General features: G+C 46.7%; 1 protein-coding gene across 2 annotated transcripts; it reads left to right on the forward strand.

Moving 5' to 3' along the window:
* The first annotated feature begins 103 nt into the window (after window positions 1–103).
* LOC100746589 (leucine-rich repeat and calponin homology domain-containing protein) lies at window positions 104–25,317 on the forward strand. 2 transcript variants are annotated; one of them, XM_003493953.4, is made up of 13 exons: window positions 104–456; window positions 13,219–13,363; window positions 13,449–13,681; window positions 13,880–14,016; window positions 14,108–14,323; window positions 14,611–14,772; window positions 15,147–15,268; window positions 15,391–15,540; window positions 15,615–16,015; window positions 16,100–16,251; window positions 16,334–16,471; window positions 16,550–16,627; window positions 22,496–25,317. In XM_003493953.4, exons 1-13 carry the CDS (start codon window positions 270–272, stop codon window positions 22,646–22,648), a joined length of 2,274 nt encoding a protein of 757 aa, XP_003494001.1. In that variant the 5' UTR covers window positions 104–269; the 3' UTR covers window positions 22,649–25,317. The 2 variants fall into 2 exon arrangements, with proteins under 2 accessions (XP_003494001.1, XP_012247932.1); XM_012392509.3 differs by lacking the exon at window positions 22,496–25,317 and adding an exon at window positions 17,679–22,374 and having other exon boundaries at window positions 270–456.
* The last annotated feature ends 561 nt before the right edge of the window (window positions 25,318–25,878 follow it).

The raw sequence follows: 25,878 nt of genomic DNA on the forward strand, positions 1-25,878 counted from the left end.
TCGATTGCAATTGCGATTCTCGAACGAAATCGAATGGTGTATCTTGAATGTTCCCCTTAAGATGGCGTCTAAACGAGGGCGCTTGAATCGTTTGCATCCATGCGCTTTGCTAAGCTGTGATCAGTAGTGCAGGAGCAAGTATCGGGAGAAGTTGGTGGGTGTCGAGTTTTTGGACCATCTTGCCTCGCCGTTTAAAAGACGAGTGGCTGGTACGCCAGGGAAGATATTCACTACTGTGCTTTCGCGTATACGTGCCCGAAAAATGTAATATGGCGATGGTCGCGTCGAACATGAGCGGCCACATACAAAAGCAGCTCACCAGAAGTCTCGAGCGAATCCTGGAGGAAGCACACTTGAGCGGTGAACTCAAGCTTAGCGGACGAAAACTTAAGGACTTTCCAAAAGTTGGGAAAACGGGTTCTAGCAAGTATAATCTTCAGGATACGGTTATTGCCGGTGAGTTTTTTTCAGCATTTTGCTCTATCATCAATTTTCCTTTCTTTATTGAAACTGACGTTTGCACGAAGATAAATATAAACCCAAAAATAAAATGTACGCTCTATGAAAAGATACTACAAATATTTTCGAAGTGTTTTTACTACGTTGTAGGAACTATCTTGAAAAAATTTGTTTCCTAATGTTGTTCTGGTTTATAACAACTAGAAAGAAGATGAAGATATATTAGTAAATGTTTTGCGTCTGATTCGATAAAAGTTGTACATTCTGCCAGAGTTAACCTCGAACTCTCGTGTTTATATCACACTGCGGCACGTATGTGTCGCCGAATGTTACCCTGCTAACGCATACACTTTCCACATTACAATTGGATGTTTTATTCAACTGCAGAGCTTTATGTATCATTTTTCATTCGTTATTTCTCAGAAAACAGGCTTGAAACAATTTAATCCTACATATTAGCTTGGAAAGAGAAAACAGAAGAACGCGCATAGACAGCGTCTTTTGGAGAACGATATAGTAGTCTTTTCGTAATTATCTAGTCTAATGACTAACGTGAAATAGTGTTACATAATACAAATGCATCTGTATTGACGGTGCAATGCACCGTGATTACGATTTCGTAGCGTTGATATCATCGTTTTAATCTTCGACTGATAAAAGAAGTAAGTGTACAAGTTAGAAACACGAAAAAGGGGCGAGGTATCTGCATATTCATTCATTCAGGTAAATTCATTTCATCTTACTTGCTGAAGAGACACATGTAGCTTTATCTAATATAAATGCATCACCGCGGTAGGTTATGATTTATATCAGACGTCGTTTTTGGACGCCGACAGCTCCTGTGAATGACAAGTTTCCATAAATCCTGATATTCCTATTAGAAAACAACCGATTAAACAAATGCATCGTACAAGATTGTGCATAAGTAAAAAGTTCGCGATGAGAAGTTATCGCGACACACCCGATGTTTCCTGTTACCGCGATAATCGTGCATTCGATATTCGTTGATATCACCGGCACACCACGAGGAGTTACGTGCGCAGAAGCATAAGAGTATATATTCCAACTTTTCAGACTATCAATATTGTTGTTAACGACCAAGGATCGTGAGTTTCGCGTCGCCTGGAGGATACTTTTGCAAATATAGAAATCGATCGATCCCCCTGACCCCGATTCGATTCTAAATACGACTCGCGACGTAAATCGGAAGATAACACGATTACTCGCCGCTAGGAATGTTTGCGTTTAACCGTGATAATGTTTCCACGACCGATACAGGTATTCGGTGTGGAAAAAATATGCGACATAGAGATATCCTTATCAGCGAGGATTACACCTTTCGAGGGTAAGTCAGCTTCATCATATCGTTCGTCGTACGCGTATATTACATTCGACGACAATGGCAACAAATAGAAAGTATATATAGAAATATGTATATACAATCACGCGAGACGATCGCGAATCAACGACGATACAGATTACAAAATTTACCAACTTGCAAGAAAATGAAATTCGACGTGGATCTCAATCGTTCATACTTTTCGCATATACTACTTTGATATAAACGTATTTCATTTCCATCGATGTAGCATCGACCCAAATTATTTCTTGGCGACAGTCAACAGAGTAATATTCGTTTACGAAATTCCTTCGGGTGAAAAATTGCTTCTCTAAGAAAAGCGTTCTCATTAGTTTCCAAACCCATTGGTATGCAAACGATGAGTTTCGCAAAAGGAAAATTCGCCTGGCGTCACTGATGCGTGTTTTAATCAAGACCGTGTCGTGATTATTCTGCTGTTGCGAAGGAACAAATGATAATCGTGGCGCCTCGTCGTTGCACGGGCTTTGCCAGTAGCACCGAGTGGGGCTTATCGGTTTTCGATGGTAATTTTTCACCGAACGAAGGGAACGAGGCAATTTCGTTCGGTGTTCTTTGATGCTCGAGGGACGATCGTCCAATGGAAGGGAACTTTCATACCCGTTACAGTTTCACCGGGGTATTATCGAACCGAACGGTTCGTGTCGAGGCCGTCTTACGACGAGATATTCCGTACGATGACAGAAGGGGACGTAACTTCATTAAGGACCCCAGGTCAGTTCGTGTCGCGACGAGGGATTCGATGAACCGTGTCCTACGTTGTTCGAATCTATGTCAGCCATTGCTAAAACTAATATAAATGCATCCGACGGCAAGGAAAATTACGCACAGCCTCCGGCTATATGTTACAACGATTTCTAGCGCGGAGTATCACAAACGGTAGGCCCTGCGGTCCCCATTCACCGGAGAAACCCGTGGGTTTGATATGTCGCCGGCTATCGAAGGAAAAGCCGATCCATTGTCCGTGGCGCATACGCGAACCAGTAAAAGCAAACACAGCACACGCCGCACACGGTGCTCCGCTCTAGGAGAAAAGAGCAAAAGGAAACGAGTTGGATGCGCGAACAGACAGCCATAGAGAGAGCCAGCAAGGTGATTACTACTTCGAACAAATTGTTTCCTCGCGGTCGATTCAACATCGACTCCGTTAATGACTTTACTTGCCGCGTAATCATGGATTCCGGCGTGTTCAGCTTCGTTGAGACGAAACGGCGAAAACACGGAAACCGGTTGTCGTATCAACGACGAGACCAGGCGGATAGGCAAATAGAGAGATCGCGATACAGTCTCGCTGCGGAAAAAGCTTCTTATCGATTATGTCACGGTGCACTGCGCGCTTTCTTCGAGGAATAGAAAAGGAAGAAAAAGGGCGGGATCCTTTTTTTTATTCCCGCGAACCCTTGCCTCTCTGTTCGACATTCCAATGCGTTAACTCAACCGTATACTCTCCGAGTTGGCGCTACTTCGCGTGTGGGTACTTTCGAAATAATACTCCCCGAGATATTCGCTGCGTTTCGCATCGTCGATTTCTTAACCCTAACCGTAAGAGCCCGAACGGAGCTGCAACGCGCATGTAACATGCAATTACATCTAATTATTTTTCATCGTCCTGGACGCGTATCTCTCGGCCGATGATTTTCAGGGAGAGCAGGTGCTCGAATGGATGGAGGTGCACCGTGATTAACGAAAAGAAAGGAAGGAATTCGGGATAACTGCACCGATCGAATGGTGGCACGATTATTTCTTGTCTTTCTCTTACCTGGCTTCTTACCGTTTCCCTTCTCTGTTTCCCATTTTGTGCCGAGCCGCTCGTCTCTCTTCGAGCGCGGTCGAGTTCGCGACAGGTGTCTCTCGGCGAGAACCGGTCTAGCGAATCGAAAGCGTTTTCTTCTCGAATCGCTCCAGGCTAATTTAGTCTCGGAGACGTCACGATGACTCGAGACAGAGATTTCGATTGATTCGTTGCAACCAGCACTTCAAAGAGGGACGAGACACTAGTTCCTTCCTCTTTGTCAAACGTATTTCTCTCCCGGTCTTTCACGATGGAAGGACAGCAGGGTGCGGAGTGGCGTCTTTACAGGAGCAAAGAATGATGCGCGCGCTGTATGCAGACAAGCACGTTAGGAAAGAGAAAGAGAGAGAGAGAGTGAGAGAGAGAAAGGGAAAAGGAGCAGCCACCATGGTTATGGAAGAGTCCCATACGATGGGCCGGTCCGAGCTAAAGATAGAGACGCACCGCAGCTGCAGAGGCAGGGGTGCCAACAGGTCGATACTCCATAACGCGTTACATCGTTTGCATCGCCATATAGCATCGGGGTGCTCGGTTATCTCGCGCTCTTGTCTCTTTGCCAAAGGAGCACTCCTCGAAGACGAAGTCTCTTGAGTTCTCGCCAACCATCTAAGGGCGGAGAAGTCGCTTCGTTCCCCGTCCCTTTTCGTCGAACCACTACCTAACAGTAGCACTACTGGCGAACGATCACCGGAGAACGACTATTTCGCAACCGAAGCTTTCCGAGAATGGGCTGGCACGCGTCTCAAGAGGACCTCGAAACTTTAGATCTACAGTTCACGCAGCGAGCAGTAGTAAAGACAAAGTGCTGCCAGCGTTTTTTTTCAAACAAGTCGAGTGCGCGTTCCGAGCGCACGCGCTTCAAGTGCTCGAACGCATAATGTTCGCGCGTTTCGACGTTGCACACGACTTTATTCGTTTATCCAAAGCGCGGCAAACATCTACTTGGCGCTTGACGAATGTCGGACGCGAACGAGAGCGCCGACGATCTTTTGGCAAACGCGAAACACACTTAATACGTGTTTGCACGCTGCATATCTATTGAAACTCTGAAACTAACGATATTTGGATCCACGTTTATCGAGGCTGTCTTGTGCGTTTCAACGAGTACTACATGCTGCTGAAGTTTGAACTCAACTTCTAAGTACTGTGTAGAAGGAGCGTGTCGGCACATTACACGCCCGTGCCGGTACTTACACCTATCCATGATATCGCGCACGTTTCGAGAGTACGCGATGAATGTTTCCGATACCGGGTGTCTTGTATCTCGTGTGCCCCCGAGATACGCCCTGTTTGTCTTTCGCCCGAGTGCCAGCACGCTCTTAATAAATACCGCAAACTACTGCTTCCTGGTTCGTCGTTCTTCCGCGAGCCAACGAGCGGCGACATTTCTCAGCGCTCGTCGAATACCGTTTAAACGGGCAATCGATGTGTGTCACGGCTAGGCAATAGCTTTCGCGTTAACTTTCGAGCAACGGCTCGTCGTTAAAAGACACATTAATTAAACACCTTGAGTTAGAAGCCGGCTCGCTAATTAGCGTCGACGAACGTGGTTCGCGGATATAGAAGAAAGGGGCGGACGAAAGTAGTCGCGCGTGAAACCGCCGCTAGTCAAGAGCGGTAGCAGTGTCTTTGAAAACCCGGCGTTTTCAGCGGCGCTTTGCCCATTTTGCGACCCGTTGCTAATATGCACCGGCTTACGGTATATCTACGGTATATGCACCGATCTCGCGCGTATCGCGCGTGCAAGCCAACGCGGTGGTTTCGCTGCCGAGTTATAATTAGCAGTATCGCAGGGCCGTCCTAGCGTACTTGCGAACCCACTCCGTATTTTTAATCAATTACAGTAGTACCTTGTTACTTGACTGTCGTTATCCGCGCCGTTTCTTAAAAGAATCTTCGTAAAAGCGACGTTTAGACTTTAAAACTTTGGTATTTTGAGTCGAGTATTGGATATTAATGTCTCTTTCTATGTTTCTATTTAGTCTACGCAACGAAGAGATTTTTATTATAAAAGACAGTGGTACGAGGTATCGTTTTCAATCAAAACGTGTAAATTGTTACCCGACTCTGCGTTACAACACGATTCTCCATCCCGTTCTACAAGCGTTGAAATTCGAGAGAGATATTCACGGTCATGACCTCTGCAACCGTGCGATCGGGTTGCCGCCGTTGCGTTTCGCGTTCCGTGAGTTCTCGAACTGGGTCAATCCTGAAACGGGTCGAAATTCGCTGATACGCGCGAGATATCACGGTAGTAGCAGCCCTCGCCAGCGTCGGTTACAAAAGATAATCGGCGTCGAGACGAGCACCGACGAGTGCCCTGCAAACTTTCACGATACAAGGGTGAAGCGATATTAGAAAATGCCCACGAACTGCTAGTATATACCGCTGAAGAGCTCGCTGTATCGGGTAACTCGAGTGAAAGATGTTTGCCGTACCGTGTTTGCCCGATCCCTGCATCCATGATTTCTAAACACGAATGCACATCCGACTCAAAGCTGCTTTAAAAAACCGGGTCACAATCGTTCATCTCCTCGCTCTTTAAAATACGAAGACGGCCTCGTTTGCCTCGTGGATTCTCTAGAATTTTAAACTATCCAGAAATCCTCGTCTCGACGTTGGCAAGAGACGGAAGCGTTTCCTGGCCTGGTGCAACAACCGCAAACGCGGTAAAACGCTTAAGTCCGTTTCGATGAGAAAGGAAGATAGGCGGGTCGATCGACCGGCCGCCAACTTAACTTGGCGTGGTTGTGTCTACTCGTGTTTTGTCCGTCGATAAATTCTAGCCGCATTGCGGATAAGAGGAAACCCTTCTCCCTCGATCTTTTGCCAGGAAGCGCGACGAACGAAACCGTTGCGTTTACGCAAAATTTTTGTACAGACCACGATTCGGTACGAAGAACACGTACCTTCTTGGAAAGCAATTCGTCGCGGCGCAGGTATCGATAGTCAAGACAGGTAGAAGAAAGGGACGGCCTCTAATTATCGTTCTAGGTAATCTCGTTTGTCAGTCCATACACGCTTCTTACGTGGCACGGGTTGAAATGAAACGGTATGAAATACTGTTATGGTTATGGTTCGGACTCTGTTGTATTGCTCGGGCTAACGTTATAGATGGCTAATGAATGTAATCATGTTATTCTTGGGTCGTCGTACGATAAGCTGCCGCCCGAAGCTTCGGTACAAGATGATCCGACGAGGTCGAGGCGTCGAATCTCTTCTTCCACGTAGAGGGTCGATATCGATCGAATCGAGCATGCGTCGATACGACATCGTTCGACGCGATACGCAATTTGTCTCGTGGCTCGGCGTTAATTTTTTAACGAGAATGACGCTACGATTATTGAACGAGGCGTGTAAACGTGGTTTGTAGCGAAATCCACCTCCAGTCGAGCGATTTAATGAAAATGACACGGTTCGTCTGTTTGAAATTTTTCTTCCGTGCTACTTCTATTCGCGAGTGTCCTACATTCCGACTCGCTCCTTTATTTCGCATTGCACCATCCTTCGTGAAAACGCGCGAATTTCTGCAGCGGAGTCGCGTTGCGTCGCGTCGTGCTTTGCAAACGATCGTCGGAACAGCGTTTTATATTTTTTTCATGAAAGACGCGACAACGTTTACGCGGTTCTCTTCTCGCGACACTTTATATCTGCGCCAGACGACTGGAATTTTTTTACTTCCCGCGCTTTGTTCGCGAAACGATTTTCCACCGTTGAACGAGCGAGTAAATCTCGCGCACGGCTTTGTTTGCATATCACGAGTTTTTTGCCAGCTCTCTGGCCGCCAACGTGACAAGAGACTGTCTCTTTTCTCTTTAAACCCGAATCTTTGAACCGGCTCTGTACGATCGCTTTTTGTACCTGTCGCACAGCCTTGAATCCCTCGACGCAACCCTAATCCATTCCTGCTCCTCTCCTGAATTTTTCCTTACCGTCTATTCGCTCGCTCGCGGCACGGCGAACCCCGAGAGTTTGTCTGTCGCTCGCCAACTGCTTTAATCTCTTTGATTTTGCTAATGCATCGGATTTTCATCGCTTTTTCATCGCTTTCGCAGCCTTCTGCTTCGCTGGCGGGCAAAAGGTGGAGAACAGATAGGGTAGCGTTCGTTACCGATTCCACTAATGCCAACCATCGGCTCTAAACTCGCGGTAACCCGAAAACTACCGTTCCAAAGATCAAAGCTACTTTTTTCTATCGTTTCGACCACAAACGCGCTGCTTTCGGCTATTCGTAGAATTCGCTTCTTCAAATAACGCTCGACCTCTGTTCGCTTTTCCTCATTTCCGTTTGGAAGAACCTCGAGGAAAGTCGATGCTCGTAGCTAAGAACACTTCGATTCCCATTAAGTCGTTTTATTCCCGATGAGCTGGTCGTTAAAATGTATTCAAGGGTAAACAGCGTGACGTTTACGACGTACAATCAGGCCATCGAACAAAGATAAGTGGGTAGATTTGGCCGATTACTCAACGCTCCAAAATGCACGCTGGTATGCGCTTTACAAAATATTTTTCAAGTGAATTATCGTATGGGATAACGTTGTCAATGGACTCGAAACGCGAATGCGTATCGAAGATCGAAACGATAAAGCGCGATAGATCTCTGGCCATAGAAGAGCGTACCTTTCTCTGGTTCCGGGCAAGCGACGCACGGAGCTGGGGAATCGCGGGCGTGGATAATTAGTAGGTCGTCACGCGATTAAGGCTAACCGAATCTGTATCCATGCAGCATCGTCCGTGGCTTCAATTAGGAGATACCGGGTTCAGAGCCGGCCGAATAATTCGCGTGGAAACAAATCTACAAGGCTGGCGTTTCTCCTCGATCTCGTTATCCGAGGTTAAATTAACCGACTCGTCGTTAACGAGCAGTCCCAAACGCGGCTTGTTTTGCTCCGAGTCATCAGAGAGACTTAAACCTTGGCCCTTTGCTCGAACGTTCCATCGCGATCGCCGCGATATTTACCGTCGCTGATACGTCGCCAACGGAGAAAGTGCCGTTGATTTATCAGCGATGACATCGAACAAAGAATACCTCGACGAGAGTGCGTCCTTCGGTTTAGTTTCTGGGGGGATAACGACGTACCTGCGTGGAGGGCTTTGTTTTGTGGTTACGCAGCATGGTTACGAACAAAGGGACTTGCGGTACGATCGAACCGGGCCCTTTCCAGTCATCGCGAACAACCGTAGATTTTTCGAACGCTTTCGATTTCCGTGCCACCGCGTTGCCGTCTACGGATGATCGCGGCCTAAGTTTAGCGTTTTCAACCAACGGCTCGTGATCGCAAATGCTAAACAGCCTCGAATCGTTGGTAAAGATATCGCGTTCTCTCAATACGATAGAGAGACGGCAAACTGCCATCCGATAGCAGCGAGAGGTCATTGAAAAAAAATGCTCCGTTCGAACGAAATGTTGGTCGTACCGGTGTAACGCGATATTTCGACGCGTTATCGAGCGTGGTCTTGTTACACCCCGTGCAGCTTTCGACTAGTTTTCCCTGTGTTCCAGGTCGCTCTCGGTTCTTTTCATCTTGGGTATTAGTTTTTAGGTCAAGGATGGCGGAGTCGGTGCAACCTGAAAACTCGGTTCGCGCTCGTTGCACTGAAAACGAGGTAAAAGAGGTTGGGTAAACGAGAAAAGGAACGAAGAGAAACCCACGAGAAGAGCGAAGCTTTTCGTAGGCAGCGAGAAAGAAAGCGAACGGTGCTTTAGGGGCGATGCTGGTGCTGTTGCTGCTCTTCCACGATGCTGCGATAATTGAAGCGCCGCCGTTGCCGATGAAGAAAGGGAAGCGAACTCTCGTTTCGACGGGCGAAAGAAGTTTGTACACCCTCGTGAAAGCGCGCAACGACGAATCAATTGTTCACGCTCTCGCCTTGAATTACACGCATAGAAAAATGTTAAATTAACGCGCCTGATATTTGTTCTCGTCATTCTCTCGCATCTCCGCCTATGCGTATATAAATGAATAAATAAATATCAGTAGCAATAGATGGTAAGAGGCGCGTATTCCGTTCGCGCAGCACGATTCGTCGCATACGGCTCGCTTTAGCGTACACGCGTGTACACGAAGGCGTGCACGCGTACCGGCACGCTCGAACACGTAGCATACACAATGCGACGCACTGTTCGGCACGCATTGCCTGCCACGGTCAGTCGGCAGGAGTATGGAAACCGGCTGCGCGATACTACCTTCTTTATTTTACCTTCTCTCTCTCGGATCTTTCCCCACGTCCGAGTATAATTCATGCAACGTCGAATCACCAACTACCAGATGCTCGACGGACTCGTCCTACTAGTTTAAATGCAAAAGTCCGGTCCTCGCAACGTGGGACCTTGCGTCGCGTAGTGGCGACCGACCATCAAAAGTTCATCTAAATTCTATGAGACTTCTCGAGATAGCGCATTGGTTACTGTCACTGACTGACCGATCGGACAATAAATTTCGAGCGATCGATCGTTTCACGTCTATCGATGTTTCACCCGTGTTCCATCCAGTGTGCTCAAAGTTGTTCGGTTCCGTCCGCTTTGAGTTTGATCGAGTATGCGAGTCGTGTTCGCACTCGCGTCCTCGTCGCCGGAAGTGGCGTGTCGGTCTCTTACAAAAGCAACGGAGGCATACGTCCTTTCTCGCCTGCTTCCTCCGTGGCTTCTCCGCGCTTTTCTCTTTTCGCTTTTGACGCGATCTCTTCAGCAACGACGATGGTTCAAGGGCGAAGCGAGCACCGAGCGAGCGTTCCCAGTCTATGCACGACTTCGCCACCAGAATTTCCTCCCTTTCCCTTCGCTCTTGGTGTTCCTCTTCTGTCCTTCTCTTGCCTTTTTCTCTTCCCGTGTCCTCGACGTGACACGTCAGGAATTACGCTGGAAAGCAATTACCTGGCGCATGCTGCGATCGACAACTCTCGAATCGATCGATCGAGAACGCGTTATCTCTCGAATCGTCGCGAAGAAGCAATAGTACGTTCCGCGTTGAGCGTTAATCATGCTTTTACGTAGAATTGATCGTTAAGCGCGTTACCGTTTAATAATGTATCTGGAGTGGAATTAAATCGGTTTCGAGCCCTCGGACCATGTGGCTCGTTAGCGAACTTCTAACGTCGTTACCGATCATTGGTTCGCGAGGAGTTCGCCTCGCCTCGAATGATTTTATTTTCCAGCAGAAAAGCTCGGAAAGAGGGTAGCATGCCGCTCATGGGACACCTTGCGCTCTTCGTACAGCCAACCCCCTGGACGATATCTGCTATGGGGGCGTTATCGATCCGGCAACCCTCTGTTTCCACGGTTTCACGGCAGCCCTTATGCTAGCTCTTATAACCCCATATACTCCGAGAAGGATAACTTAACGTCGTTAGAGTATTTTCTCCTGCGTTTTATCCGCGTCTCTTCCCACGAACACACTAGCTTGTTGTACGTCGACCATATTGGCCTTCGTGCATATTATATCGTCGATCTCTCGCTGAATAGCGAAGGAATCGTTCAAGGTTGCCATTACCGAACGATTTACTATTTTCTCTGCGTCTCCAGCTGTTCCGTAGTTTAATTAACGCACGAGGCAATTTTTGCCTATGGTCGTTGACCCTGTGTTTTGTATCGGCGATAGGAGCCGGCGTTTCGTGACGCGGCACGCCCAAGCAACGCCGCCACTCGCTCTCCGCTCTCGTAAATTTATGTAAAACGTACAATGATTACGGTGGTTTTGAGCCAAGAAGGCAAAAATTCTTAAAACATTGAACGTTTTGCGAGGAGTTATCTCGTTCGTGACACGCGAAAGTTTTTCGCTCCGATAACATGTTCGAACGATTAATCAAGGCTGGAACGAGTAAACTCGTTGCGATTTCGGAATTTTTATCTTTGCAATTATTAAATTAATCAACCATATATAGCGTTCTCAATTATTAAGTATTTTAATCGTTTAAAAAAGTGTATTAATCTATAAAAATGCGATAGCTCTAATTGCACGAAGATAAGCGTTCTATTCTTTCCTAGGAAAATTATTTTTATCATCGGTCGACAGCGTCTCTCGTCTTAGCACGCGGATTATCGTAGAAATTACTTGGCGGACGCTTTCTACTCGTGCGTTACGTCGCATATACGTCCAACCCTTTACGATTGCGTGAACCGTCTTTCCGGCGTTATTGTCTTGTGCGTATGCATAAGCAAGCGAGTCGCGCGATAAAAATGCAAACACTTCGATCGCTCGGACTTCATATTCCGCCGCGTCGGTGTCGTATTATTAGCAGGTCGGAAGAGGCAGACTTGGCAGCCTGGTTAAACGCCGCTTATCCGCGTAATTGTTTTTATCGTAAAAACAAGCAACATGGACAACAGGGCCACGCCCATCCGTTGGCGAATGACAGTCTAGCAACTTTGTACAGCGTCACGCAAATCTATGTGCGTGGTATCGATCCCTGGGTTGGCCGGACCTCGACCTTGGCCCTTGGAATCGCCTGGTGCATCGACCCCTTCGTGAAACACCCTATATGTGCCACAGTTGCGAACTTCCCTATTACTACTTCTATAGCAATTAACTTTCGATGAATCGTTCGCGCTCGTTACGAAGCCGGTTGTAGAGGATTCGTTTAGGAATCGATTTCTTATCAAACGTTAGGCGAGAACGGTTTCTGTCATTCCTCGTGGAAAGTAAATAGAATCACGCAGACGACGCTCTGCTAAAAATTGTTTAGTTTCATTGGCAGAGAGTTATGGCGATGGCACAGAGACAGAATAGGGGTTTGCTATTTTCGTCTGCATCGCACCAACACCAACGGGCCGACGCCCTTGCTCGACGATTATGCGATCGACCGTGCACCAATGGTTCCAGGCTTTGCTTTTCACCCCATGGACTCGTACCTATTACGGTCGTGGGCGTGCACGAGGGAAACGCGGCTGTTCCTCGATAAGTAATAAGTCGTCGTGCAATAAGACTTGCAAATCGTGCAAATGAGAAGATAACGAACTGAGTATTTGCAAGAGAACTGGGGTATCCTGTTGACGATCGATTGGCAATTTCCGTTCCGATCGCGTAAACTGGATAGCCGAAATCGAATTTCCGAGAAAGCGGAATGAAATTTCCTCGAATTAACGTTTCAGCACTCGCGCTCGGGCCACTTTCGACACCACGGCTAGGGACCGTGGTTCGTGTCGAGGATTCGGGAAAATTATCAGATGCCGGTAGTGCCGTCGGACGCTATGAAGCGTCCGATCGATAGCCAGAGGGTTTGAAAAGCTGGCGCGAAGGAAAATGACGAGTCGAACGGTTGGCTAACCAACTCCCGGAGGAAACGGAGGCACACACATAGGCCGTGGTTATTGATCAGAAAGGAGGCTCGAAGCCAACAGCAGCTGAGCCACCCTTATCCTTTTCCTACGTTTCGAGACTGTACACGCACGTGACCGTCGCACCCCATTCATAAGAACCCCCCCACGAACCCAAGCATCACCCTAACCAGAGCACAGCTGTTGCTACGGGGAATCCTGACGATGTCTCTCAATTAAACAGGCCTCTTCAAGAAGTATTATGCTTTCCCTGTAGCGAACATTATTCGGAAGGCGTTACGCGACGAATATATCGTTGTTTCGTTCCTGTTACAGATCTCTCGAAGAACCGTTTCGCCGAATTGCCGGAAGAAGTGACGGAATTTCTGTTCCTCGAAAAGCTGCATCTCTACCACAATGCGATAAGAATAATACCGGAGACTGTGGTGATGCTGCAGTCCCTCAACTACCTCGATCTTAGGTCAGTAAGGACAGGAAGTCACGAGGCCTCTGATTCTCCGTGATGCGGGCTTAGAATTAACGAGCGGAGATGTTTTTGTTCGCAGTCGCAATCAATTGACGTCTCTACCTCGGGAGATATGCAGGCTACCGCTGCAAACGTTATTGGTCGCTCACAACAGACTTGCGTCTCTGCCGGACGAATTGGGCAGAATGTCGGCGTTGGCGGAGCTCGACGCCGGCTGCAACGAAATCACGAACCTGCCCCCTAGGATGGGTGATCTTGCGCGACTTAGGTCCTTAGATTTGAGGAGTAACATGATCGTGCACCTGCCTATAGGTAGGTAACGCCTGTTTACGGATGCTTCCGCCCGCGTCACGTCGCAAATAGGAGCTTTGTCGAGTTATCCGAGGGAACCGGGCTAACGTCCCTTTAATGCGCGCGTCAAAATTCTTCCCTTCTATCGATTCCCCACTCGCCATGTCTCACCTTGCATCCGATGCAATTGACGATCGTGAAATCGAACGTTCTGCGCAGAACTGACGTACCTGAGACTCGTAAAGCTGGATATCAGTGGCAATCGAATATCCGTGCTTCCAAACGAGATGAGAAAGATGAAGAGCCTGGTCGACTTCCGGCTGTCCGATAATCCTTTGACCTCGCCGCCTGCCTCGGTGAGCATAAGCTTCTGAATCAAACGAGATGGAGTCGTCTAATTATAGATCGGCCAATTATCCAGCCGACTATTTTCGTTTGTTTTCGCAGCTATGCATTCGCGGGCGAACGCACATCTTCAAATATTTGGAGAGACAGGCGGCGAAACACGAGAGAGCCAGAGGCGGCCGCGCGAGAAGGACACCCTTGGATGTTAGAGGTCACGCGACTCTAGACACGAGAACTCACAGGCGGCACAACGTCGACAGTGGCTATAGCACCAGCGACGGCGTCGACAAACGTTGGTCTCAAGAAATTCACAGCGCGGTTAGTTTCCTCGTCCTTCTTCTCACCCTCTTCCTATTTCTACGGTTCTTCTTCTTCGCCTGGCTCTATAACAAGTTTTTCGGCTACGAAACTTTGTAAATCCCGCTGTAGATAACAATCTGGATTCAGCGTAGAAACCTTCCTGAAACATACACACTCTCCTGTACTCTGACTGGTCCAAACATGTAGAAAGAACGCAAACAATAAACTTTGAAACGCACGCAAGCACGTATACACGGTCGACGATTTCTCGTAGTACCTCCTGCTGGACACCTTTTTGCGCGCAGGTGCATGATGGCGAGATTCGAGGGCTGTGGCGTCAAGAATGCTCGCCCCTTTCGATCACGTTGCCGCACGAGACGGGTGTGAATGGATCCTGCAGCGGAACCTCGACTCCTAGTACCATCTCGCCTGGTGAGCACACGTCTCTCGAGGATGAGCTCGGCAAGGTAGGTTTCGAACCGCTTTCGTCAATCGCTTCCGTGCGGTATCCTGTTTGACCAAGCTTTTCTAATGGGTTTAGGCTTACTCCAAGTGTGAGCGCGTATGATACAACGTCTATATTTAGCGAGTGAATAGAATTCGCGCGCCCCTTGAAAATGATATCTGTGTTGTCAAGCTGCGCTTGGCCGTCGTTCAAGCCTCGTTGAATGACCTTAACCCATTGAAAGAACTCGCCGTCAGCGTCGCTCGCGATTAACGCGCGTAGCATCCAAGGTGGCGCGCTAGGAATGCGCTCACCTTACCTTCTCAAATCTCTCTACTTAGATTTATCTTCTCTTTCTCTCTCTCTCTCTCTTTCTCCACGAAACCGTATTTACAGGCTATGATACTGCACGATCAGTTGGAAAAGAGAAAACTGGAGAGGAGCACCTCGGAGAATGGAGCCGATGTCAGAAGACCGATGACCTCTGGCCTCTACCACGCGTCGATTACGCCACCCGGGTAAGCGAGCTGTTAATAAGCCAATCATCGTTACTGCCACTGTGCATCACGTGGTTGCGTAGTGATTTTTACCGGTTAATAGACGAGCTGAAGCATCAGATGCCTTCCCGCGTCTTTTTTAGTCCCCTCGAATCCGCTCATCTGAATCAAGCGGTGCCAGTCTCAACGAACACGCAATCCGTGCAACCGCTGCAAACGTCGATCTCGAACGCTACTACCTCTTTAATGAACGGAGATGAGAAAAGGCCGCTGAATCACATTCAAACTTACAGGTATGCGTTTGTACCGTCTAACAGATGTCAAGAAGCAACGACACACACGATGATATCGCGTGATAAATTTATAGAGAGTATAAAGAGGCGTTGAGACAACAAAGGGCAAACGAAGGGCCTAGCGTGTACAGGCCACGGGAACAAGTCACTCCGCCAGACAACGAATCGCAGAGCAACGAGACAGACTTGGCTAGCAGTAAAGACGCACTTGGTATGGTCGGTAAACAGATCTTCAACGAGGAAAACGCGACCAAGAGACCAGTACAGAAGGTAACTCCGTCACGCATCAACTATCAGAACACGCCAATTATCAACGGTAGCAATAACGAATACAACAATAAGAACGGAAAGTACCTCGAGCAGCCGTATAAGAAGCCTAATTCGCCAATTAAAACATCTTCGAGCATTTTATCTTCCAACACCAGCCCGGGACACACTCCTAGGCTAGTCAAAACAGCTGTTGGTTACGTAGAAGGTAAAAAACCATTGAACAAAGGCAATGAGACAAACGACTGGTGTCATGCACAATTAAATGGAATATGGATAATGTCTGGTCTAGGTAACAAAAGTCCCAGCAGAAACGGTGGAAGTCCAAAGTCTCCCCGATCGGTTACGTGGAACAGCAACGTGCCAGAGAAGTATTCGTTCACCATGAGAAGGGAGTTTGAACGTGCCAAGGAAGAAGCTGACTTGATCGAGCAGCTCCGAAACGTGAGTATCGGAAAGGATCGACTTTCACGCGTTTATCATTTGTTGTAGCAAACAAGTGGCTAATGTTTGAGTTTCCTTTTAGCATATCGAAACGCGGTTGAAGATGGCTCTACCGGAAGATCTTGCTCCGGCGTTAACAGACGGAGTTGTTCTCTGTCACTTGGCAAATCACGTAAGACCTCGGTCTGTTGCCAGTATCCACGTTCCTTCGCCAGCTGTGGTAAGCGTTCTCGGGCTGTCTAATCGACGCGACGATTTTCAGATTATCGAAAAATAACGATTGTATCGTAATTTGCAGCCCAAGTTGACAATGGCAAGATGCAGGCGTAACGTCGACAATTTTCTTGAGGCGTGTCGAAAGATAGGCGTCGATGAGGTAAGCTACTCACTCGATACCTCTCATTAAACAACTTCTCGAGAATTCTCGCGCTTTATCTCTCGCTAATGGTCCCGCGGCATGTATAACGCACGTTAAACCACTGTATGCTTCTACGTGGAACAAAATCATTTTTTGTTTCCCTCTTTTATTACCTAACGATTTTTTTCCGTGACGATTGTACTCGACACGCCCTGCAAACACGTTCGTGTCTTATTATCGTGAAAGCACGGCCAAAGTGTTACAAGAGAAACGGTTCGAGCGCAAAATCGAAAGAAATATAGGCATCCGTACTATCGTCGATCGAACGCCTCTTGGCAAGGTCGTAACTAACGCTTCGACAACAGCCGGTACGTTTGTCCATGATATTTCCAACAACTACTAGTCAGTCCCCGATTTTCATTCAGTCACGAGGGTATACGATTCGTCCTTTTTTCAAAATCTTTCTCGTTCCACAAATCGCAAAAGCACAAAAATAAAAAAAAAAAAAAATGCAAGAGCTGGAAAAAGGAAGTGGAGAGAAACCAAGAAAGAAGCTTTAGTTGCATGTGCCTAGACTCGTATTCGCTTTTGTGTCGCTCGTCGCTTCATCGGAAAACGCTTTGAACGCGTCTCGTCTTAGTATCTTCACTTCTCGACGTTCTTATACGATTTAACGACAACCACGATACCACTTCGACTGGCATAAATTCCGAACTATGCCCGCGCTCTTCGACTATCTTCCAAACTAGCTATTCGCATTTGTATCTTTTTGAGATAGGAACCAGAATTGGGTACGTTCGTCGTAGCAACGATACGTATGAAACGATACCCAAGTCTGGCATTGCTCACTTTCTCGATGAAGCACCTAAATCGAACGATTTTCGTGCAATGTTCGTCCGAAAGAGGCAAGTTTTCGCAAAAGGTTCGAATCGTTGATTTCGAGGAAGGTGTCGCTTCGAAGAAGTAAGAGTGATAAGTGGACAGGGTTCTGTATCAAAACGAGAACGTTCAGAACGACCAGCGACGTAGTAGAGACTGGGACTGAGTAGTATCGTTGTTGGTGTTGCAGGAGGTGTTAATGGACGCGGACGCAATCATGGACGTGGGTTACATGGACGCGTACGGGCTGGAGGCTCTGGCGCGTCTCGTCTCCGCTCTTCTCCTTTTCCGTGACGAAGGAGAGAACGATACCGAAGAATCGGCCGCAGGTTCATCCCATACGATTCAGGATCGCGTTCTATCCGCGATGCTTTTTGCCACATTCCTATCCACCTTCGTTCTGCTCTATCTCTTTCCCATTCCCGATTAAACGCAAAACGAAAAGAAAGACAAAAGAAAAGAGAAAAAGAAAAAGAGCGACCAAGACGAGAACGCCAGAGTGCAAAACGATGGAACGAACGACGCTCGCAAGAGAAAAGCACAATCGAAGATTACTCTGGGATTACTCCGATATATCGACACGCGACGCGACTTGGTTCGGTGCAGCGACTCGGGAAACACACGGTTTCTTATAGTTTTCTGGTTAACGTTCTGTCGGGAATTTTTCGGTTCGTTCGCCGAGCCGTCGAGTCGCTCGATCGAGTTACTGCACGACACTCTTCTATCCACTTCTTCTACCCCAATTAGTACTCATAGAGCGGCATGATATTTTTCTAATTTTATTTTCTTTATCCTTCGTTTGCTTTGTCGGGCGAAGAACGGGGTCGAGTGTCGCGCAGAGTCATCACACCCCTTCCGACATCGATCTTAATTGCGAGTTTATTTTAAGCACGATACGTACGATACCCGAAAGAAACGTATCGAGAGCTATTTACCGTTGTCAGAAATGTCTCGTTACCCCAACTCGGCGTAGTTTCGCTACTTCTAACTTTCCTTCTCGTTTTTCATCGCCTTCGTTTTAAACGAAACGCCATCGAATTGGGACACTCGAAACTTTTTATCAGCGTGCGATCGATCGTTGGTCTAATTAAGAAGCAACTGAGCGCTTTCGCTTGTATATTGGATTTAATTTACATCGACTACGTCACAGCTGTAGCTTGGACAAGGTTGTTCGTTTGTTTGCCTTCGTCGTTGTGGCTCGAGAGAGACGCTTAAAACTTTCGACGAAATAGTATTCGGTAGCCCCTTAAGTATCGAAAGGCAGCTTGATCGTACATTTAGTCCGCCTAGTTGTAGAAGCGGCTACGTAGTGCGCAAGTTAGTTAACCGTTTCTGTTCTGGTATAAGGCCTTTGACGGGGACTCGAGCGAAGAACGTTGTTCTCGAGTTCCGATCGTTGAACGCGAACATCTTACGATGGAAGAGAACGTAAAAAATGAAAAAAACAAAGAAAAAAAAAATCAAAGAGCGCAATCAAAGCTGTTGGACGCTCGCATATCAGATAGAATCGCCTGTATGTACCTTGTATGTATGTACCTTGAACAGACGAATCGTTCGTTGGAATGGCTGGATCATAACGACCGATGAGATTTATCGTCGAGCAGGATCTGTTGAGAAAATAGTATTTTGCTACGCGAAGGGACGGTGTTCGAAGCGGCGTGTCAGTGTGCAATACTCGTTCGAGAAATCTTCCATCGGTGTCGGTAGCTTCGGGTTCGAAATAATTTCTCTCGATGACGGAATCAACGAATCAAAGGAAAACAGAGAAACAAGCGAATCGAATTCTCCCAACTGGTATTGCGGCATCGTCTGGAACCCGTGACGTGTCTAGAATCACGCCAGAATGGCAAAGTTCAAAGAGAAGAAAGACGAAGGAACTTTCGTGTATACCTCGGATGGTAGTATTTTTTTAACGTTCGACCAATACAAATCGCCTACGGCTCTTTCAGGATTGATGGGTCTGTGATAGGTAGCCTTCGAGTACTACAGGATTCGCAACAAGGTGCTAGAAATCTCTTTAAGTTCAAAGATTTCCTATTTTGGTACGTAGGTTTAACGCACATTCGAACTCGAAAGGAATTTCTCATTCGATCATTGTTTTATCGTTTACGAGTTACGGGCAGTATTGCGTCCCTCCCCAACGAGATCGCGGCAACGATAAATTTTCTTTCTCTTTCTCTTCGTCTCGACCGAGGCAAGTAAACCATATGGCTTTTCGTTGAGGGAGGGACGTGCAAACGAGAGCACTTACACCTCACCGACCAAGCAATTCGGTCGTAGACCTAAGATAATCTCCATATTTTCATATAAACGCGTTTAACGTAACAAGAAAACAAAAGTATCGTAGCGGACGTACAATACGTATATCGTCTAGAATATACACGCGTCTAACTTATTCTACATATATTCGTACGATAAGTATTATATTGTCTACGTTAAGGAACTTAAGGAGGAGCGGGTCGCTTAGATCGAGTCTTCGGATTGCCGGAGGTCTTTGCTTCCGGTTGTCGCTCCGCAGACGCGTCCAATCGAATACATTGCGGTAGATTAGTGCCAAACGCGTCAGACACTCGAACCGTGTAGTACGCGTCGCGCGACTCTGTTTCTCCGAGATGCTTTTATATCGCTGCTAGTACGTCGAATAAAACGGTACGAATGAACACGTGGCCTCAAACACGTATCGAGGATTATCTGATCGAGAACGCACAAAGGAATTTTTACGAGAAATCAATCGTTTCTACTACGGTCTAATACGACGGTCTATTTACAAGTAGAGACGTACAAATTTGTTTCTCTTCTTCTTCTTCTTTTTAGATATAACACGTTGGCTCTTCTTGTATGGAATTTCTGCGTTTCCAACTGACCGTAGATCGCGTGTTCGCGAGATGTTTCTATGACACGACGAACGAACACACGAGTTGCTAAGTTTTGAGAACGCAAGGCGAGCTGCATCTTCCAGAATACCGCGTTACTTTGATCGTAAAGTTTTATTTCGTTTCAATTCGGGCAACTAGCATCGGTCGGCGGTAGAACGTTTATGAATTTTCTAGTCTCTGGTATTACGTACTTCTAATCGTTTGTTAAGTTCATCTCCGGTTCTAGTCAGCTCGACTTGTTCTTTTTTTTTTTTTATTTTAATCTTCGTTCCCGTCTAAGTTATACGCAACAAGTCTCGTATTCACTGGGTGACTTAACGTTTAATTCGTTACTTAATTTTCTTCGTTCCTGCTGTCTCTTCCACTACTACTCTTCCGATCGATTTCGTTGTCGTTCGTAGACTGCTTGGGCGTTAATTGTCCGTGAGGCTCGCTAAACAAAAATTCCGAGATGCATCCAAAGATCTTATCGCTTGAAAATAGGAATCGTTTCGACGAAGCTAGCTTAAGGAAGAGTCGCGACGATATCGAGTTGAACGGCGACGATCTCATCAGTATTATATTCTTTTTATTTTTTTTTTTTGTAACGATCGGACAGGACGTAATTACATCGAATTAATCGCAACCGTAAGACTGTTTATTTCACTTTAATTTACCTTTTATTCTGTACGACGTCTTCTGCGCTCTGACGCAGTGGTTTTCTTCTTTTACGATTAGTTGTCGCTTCCACAAGAGGCTGCGTCCTTCTATCTGCTCGCAAAGGGGCGCAAGTAGAAAAGACGAGCGATGAGAAGACCGAACACAAGATCATTCCGTTGCATTAGCTTGTATAATTGTATAATTTATGTAAAGAACAGAGAGAAAGAATAAGAGAGCGTATATATACATATAGAGATAAATTATATTATATTATATTATATTATATTATATATTATATATATATTATTATTATTATATTATATTATATCATACTGTATTGTATGGACACAGATATATGGTACGTTGATACTATTTTTCTCTTTGGTCGTTTTTTTGTTTCTCAAATTGTACTACGTAAGCTAATTCGTCGCAAATTACGAGCTTAGATCACGATCGCTCTTTAAAACTCGGTGCTTCATTTTTTATCTTGTTGTTTTTTAAGCTTAAGCTTTTTTGTACGATTATCGGAAAGGGAAGAAAGGCCTCTCTTATTATTTAATTCATGTTCCTTCGAACGATCGCGTCCATCCATCGAGTCGAACGCTTGAACAATCCCTTCGTGCTCGTTGGACGATACACAGCATGATCGATAGACGGTACGCGTTCGTTTTCTCTAACTCTCTCTGTCTCTCTCTCTCTCTCTCTCTCTCTCTCTCTCTCTCTACTTTTCCACTTTTGTACGATCGAATCTGATTGAACTGCCAGCAGCACGTTCGTCCAACGATTTCACGATCACAGCGATACAAGGACAATCGTCGAAACGACCATTGCTCGTGTCTTCTCTACTTCTCCGACTCTACTCGCACAATGGGGCATAGTCGGGCGATAACGACGATCACTCCTCGCCGCGTGAACGGTGAACGTGGGCGGCGTGTCTCGTGTTTCGTTTCTATGCCACACGCGCTAAGAAAAGGCGGCTACATCGCCGCAGCGAAATCGAGTCGATTCGAAGAAATATCACTTTCTGCTTATCGGTTCAAATTTTTACACGACTCTGGATTTGGCTCCGTTCGAATAATTTGTATAGCGCGAAAGCGAATGAAACGCGCGCGCTCGTGCGAGCTCGATCGGTTGGATGGCCTGGAACAATCGAGCACGAGTCGCGGCGTTTCTATGCTTCCCATAGTGTCGCATAGTTCGCGTGCCGGAGAACAATCGTTGGGAAACTCTTTGTCTCGCCACTCGAACAACAGTGCTACTAACGATACTCGGTTTTACTTTCGAGAGACGTACTCTGTAACACCGATTGTACGACTATCATAACGATTGTAATACTATTTCCACTGATAATAAAATATTCTTTTGGTATAATCGCTTGAGCATGATGACGAACGGTCGTCACCTGAACTACTATCCTCAGACGCGACGATTTCATGCCGGCTCTCGATAGACTTGGATTAACGAAGAACGCACGCGTGCTTGTCATTTTCAGAATCTCGTGTGCTGCGCTAGCGACGTTCTGGAAGGAGGTCGAGGTGTGGTTCGCGTGGCTGTCACGGTCTCGGAATTGCTCAGGTTCCATCAGTCACGGTCCCCGTTGCAGACCACGTCATCGTCGAACGTGCCGAACCACGTATCCGCTTAGCGCCAGACTATATAAAGTCGATATGGCGAGGAAAAAAAGAAAAAAGATCGTCAACCACAGCGGGAACGGACTGGCGGCCACGTTTTCCAATCTACCGCACGTATATCAAGGAAGGATGGACCCAGCAGCAGCAGCAACAGCAGCATCGTGCTGCGTTTCTATATACTCGAGGCACGCGATTTCATAGCGCGTAGAAAACCGAAAGAAACGCCGCGCTTCTTGGTCCAACTTCTCGATCGAACAATAATGCCATAGGGGACCGATAATCTCCAGACTTTTATACTCATATTGTACGCGTCAGGTAATCGCGCGTCTGATCGCGACCCAGCGACTTTTTCCAAATCAAAAGAAAAATGCAATGACGCGGCTATTGGAAGCAACTGGTAGACTGCGATTAATCATGACACTCGATTATATAGATGTACTATGAAACTTTTATATGTGAAAGACAAGACAAGTATCTTTGTACCAGAGAGCGAAAACGTAGCAGGAAACTAGGATATAAAATCGTAGTGGAGTTTTACACGAAGAATAGGCTACGACGCGCGAATGCAACAGTCATACGAAGAGTTAGTAAATATCGGAGACACTTTTTTCGGGCTCGATTTTCCGAAGCCACGAAGCAATGAAAAAAGTTCCTAGGCGCGTGTAACTAATGCGCTTTCATATTTCGTACTTATCATACGTTAATATCAGCCCAAGCATTATCGAGACGATTGTTTTTCAACGATTATCAGAAGAGGATCGCAGTTGCGCGAACTTTTTTCGTTGTTCCACAGTTCAGGTTCACTCCCAATAAAATGTCTCCTATATCTATTAACAGAGTTTGTATATCCGTGCTTTCTAAATAGCTGGTAATTACGAGGCATTTCGATATCGTAACGTGGAACAATCAAATCAAAGCGCACGACGAACGATAACGCGGTTTTCTACTCGATCGAAACGAACCCGTCGATATTCTATCGATATTCGAATTATTCCGCAATTAATCCAAGTATGTATATATATATATACTTGCAACAGAGGATGAATTCGCGTAGCTTAGAACGGAGTTAAACCGACAGAAATTTACGCGAATCGTCTCGTTCCAAGAGATTCGATATATTTTTATTTATCGAGCGATACTCGGTTCGTTTGTTCCGCGACACATTAACGATTTCGTTCACCACCTAACAGAATACTAGAAAGCTGGGCTTTTGGTCATGGTTTTTAGTCTCGAAACGATACATATGCGATCTACTGCGGATTAAGTAGGTTTCTGCGTGAGCGGTAAGTTAGTTAGGGCGTTTTCAATACTATCGACGATCGATAACGAGCTCGGTCGGCTGATCGAGATAGATTGTCGGCAACGAGTACTAAACAGGTCGTTGGTATATTAAATATAATTGGTTCGTTTATGTAAAATTAAGGCCTAGGTGTTCACGGCAACGTGTAGCGTAAGCGTTGCAACCTTCTTTTATCTAGTGCGAGACACTTAACCGTTTCTTTCCCTTTCTCTTTTTTTTATATATCTTCGGCGCGTATTCGATATCGAGCTGTCTTTATCGTCGGAGTAACGATTTCGGATACTGCCACGATTTGATAACAATTCCCGAAACGATAAAACCCCATTAGGTGCTAAGCGTAATATCGTTAGCTGTAATTTCCTATATCGTCGCAAGGTTCGTTCAGAATCTTCTTTTCTTTTTTTTTTTTTTTTTTTTATTTCGTTTTATTTAGAAATGATCGCGTAAGAGGAATACGAAGGATCTCATGCGTCGTGATTGGTAAGGAGTCAAGCGATTACGCCTCGGTGTCTCGTCGAAGTGTTTCAATGCTCGTTGACGTTCCCGAACTCATCGGCGAGACATCTACCGTAGAAGATTGTACCGTGTATTCGTATTTATTGTGCCAAAGATATACTCTACGTTATATACGTTAATTTTTCTTTCTATTTCTCATCGAGGACGAATCTCTGCAGGAAAGAAACAACGTTTCTGAAATAACTTCGAAGAACGAAGAACGCTACCGAAACGTCGAAGATCCTTCGACGAGGTACGTTGGATGTACGATGCGTGGTCGAAACGACACGACGATCGCGCGCCGCTCTGTCTGTCTGATCGAACGTCCGTATCTCCTGCGTCAACTTGCAAGTGGAATTAGACGCGATTCGCTCTCGTCTATACGAAAGTACGTACGTGGACCGCAGCTGCGTCACCGTACCGGACTTTCTACTAATCTTCTTTCGATTTTCCCCCCTTTCTCTTACCTCTTCTCGCTCTTTAGCCCGATTTCACCCTTACGTTTAATTCGTTCGATCAGCACCTCTCGTTTATAGGTATATGCGAATTCGTCAAACGACGCATCGCTGCGGAATTGTATCGTTCGCTGGAACGGTGTTTGCGTTTCTCAGAAACGGACGCGCCGTTGTGACGCGACTGGCCATCGTTTGGAACGTCTCGATCGAGCAGGCCATATCGCCAACAGTATTACCGATCATCCCACCGATAGAAGACTCCTCCAAACGTGTTTTAGAAAAATCTCCCACCGTTGTGATAATCGCGTTCACCGAGTCGATCGATTCGTACCAAACGTTTGCCCTGCGATTGATACCTAAATACACCGCACGTAATATATTTAAAGATTAACGGATACAGTGTATAAAAAATAAATCGAAAAAAGTCTACGTATGTCCAACTGTCGGCGTTTCTTCCCTCCCTGGAAAATCCGCTCCTTTCGCCTCCGTTAACCACCGAAACTGACGGCGAGCGTCAGAAACCTCCGAGGGTTTTTAGTAACAGCGGTCGTGTCGCGCTCAGGGCTCGAGGAGGGATTCGAGCGAACCTAAGACAAGAGAAAGACGATCCGTGGTGCGACTCGTAGGTCGTTCGAAGCGGTAAACGACGTGGGTGGATCACGATAGGCGGAGCTGAAAGCTCGAGAAAACTCCATTTTGTTCGAGAAGGGCGGTCTCGGTGTTCCACCTTCCCCTCTACCAGGTGGTACCACCTTGGGACACGATCGACCTCCTCGAGGTGGAGGGAACTCGAACGCGAACATTGCCGAACAGGAGTTCGCGATACGCGTGTGCTCGGTGCTGGCCGGTTCTGCTTTCTCGTGTTCGCTCGTCGCGTGGCTGCGTAGAACCGCGCGCCCGACATTCTCGCCTGTTCCCCTCCATTAACTGTCACCTGTCAACTTTGATTCCTTCAACGACCGGACGAACGACCATCGATCGTCCTTGAGGCAAG

The sequence above is a fragment of the Bombus impatiens genome, unplaced genomic scaffold (assembly GCF_000188095.3).
Source record: "Bombus impatiens unplaced genomic scaffold, BIMP_2.2 scf_1445, whole genome shotgun sequence".
Classification (NCBI taxonomy): Eukaryota; Metazoa; Arthropoda; class Insecta; order Hymenoptera; family Apidae; genus Bombus; species Bombus impatiens.

Excerpts from the sequence above, each read along its gene's own strand:
- LOC100746589 (XM_012392509.3), top strand. The coding sequence starts at position 270 with ATGGCGATGGTCGCGTCGAACATGAGCGGCCACATACAAAAGCAGCTC. Across the intron at positions 14,017-14,107 it reads TGACCTCGCCGCCTGCCTCG|CTATGCATTCGCGGGCGAAC; the intron begins GTGAGCATAAGC and ends TTGTTTTCGCAG. Across the intron at positions 14,324-14,610 it reads CTCAAGAAATTCACAGCGCG|GTGCATGATGGCGAGATTCG; the intron begins GTTAGTTTCCTC and ends TTTTGCGCGCAG.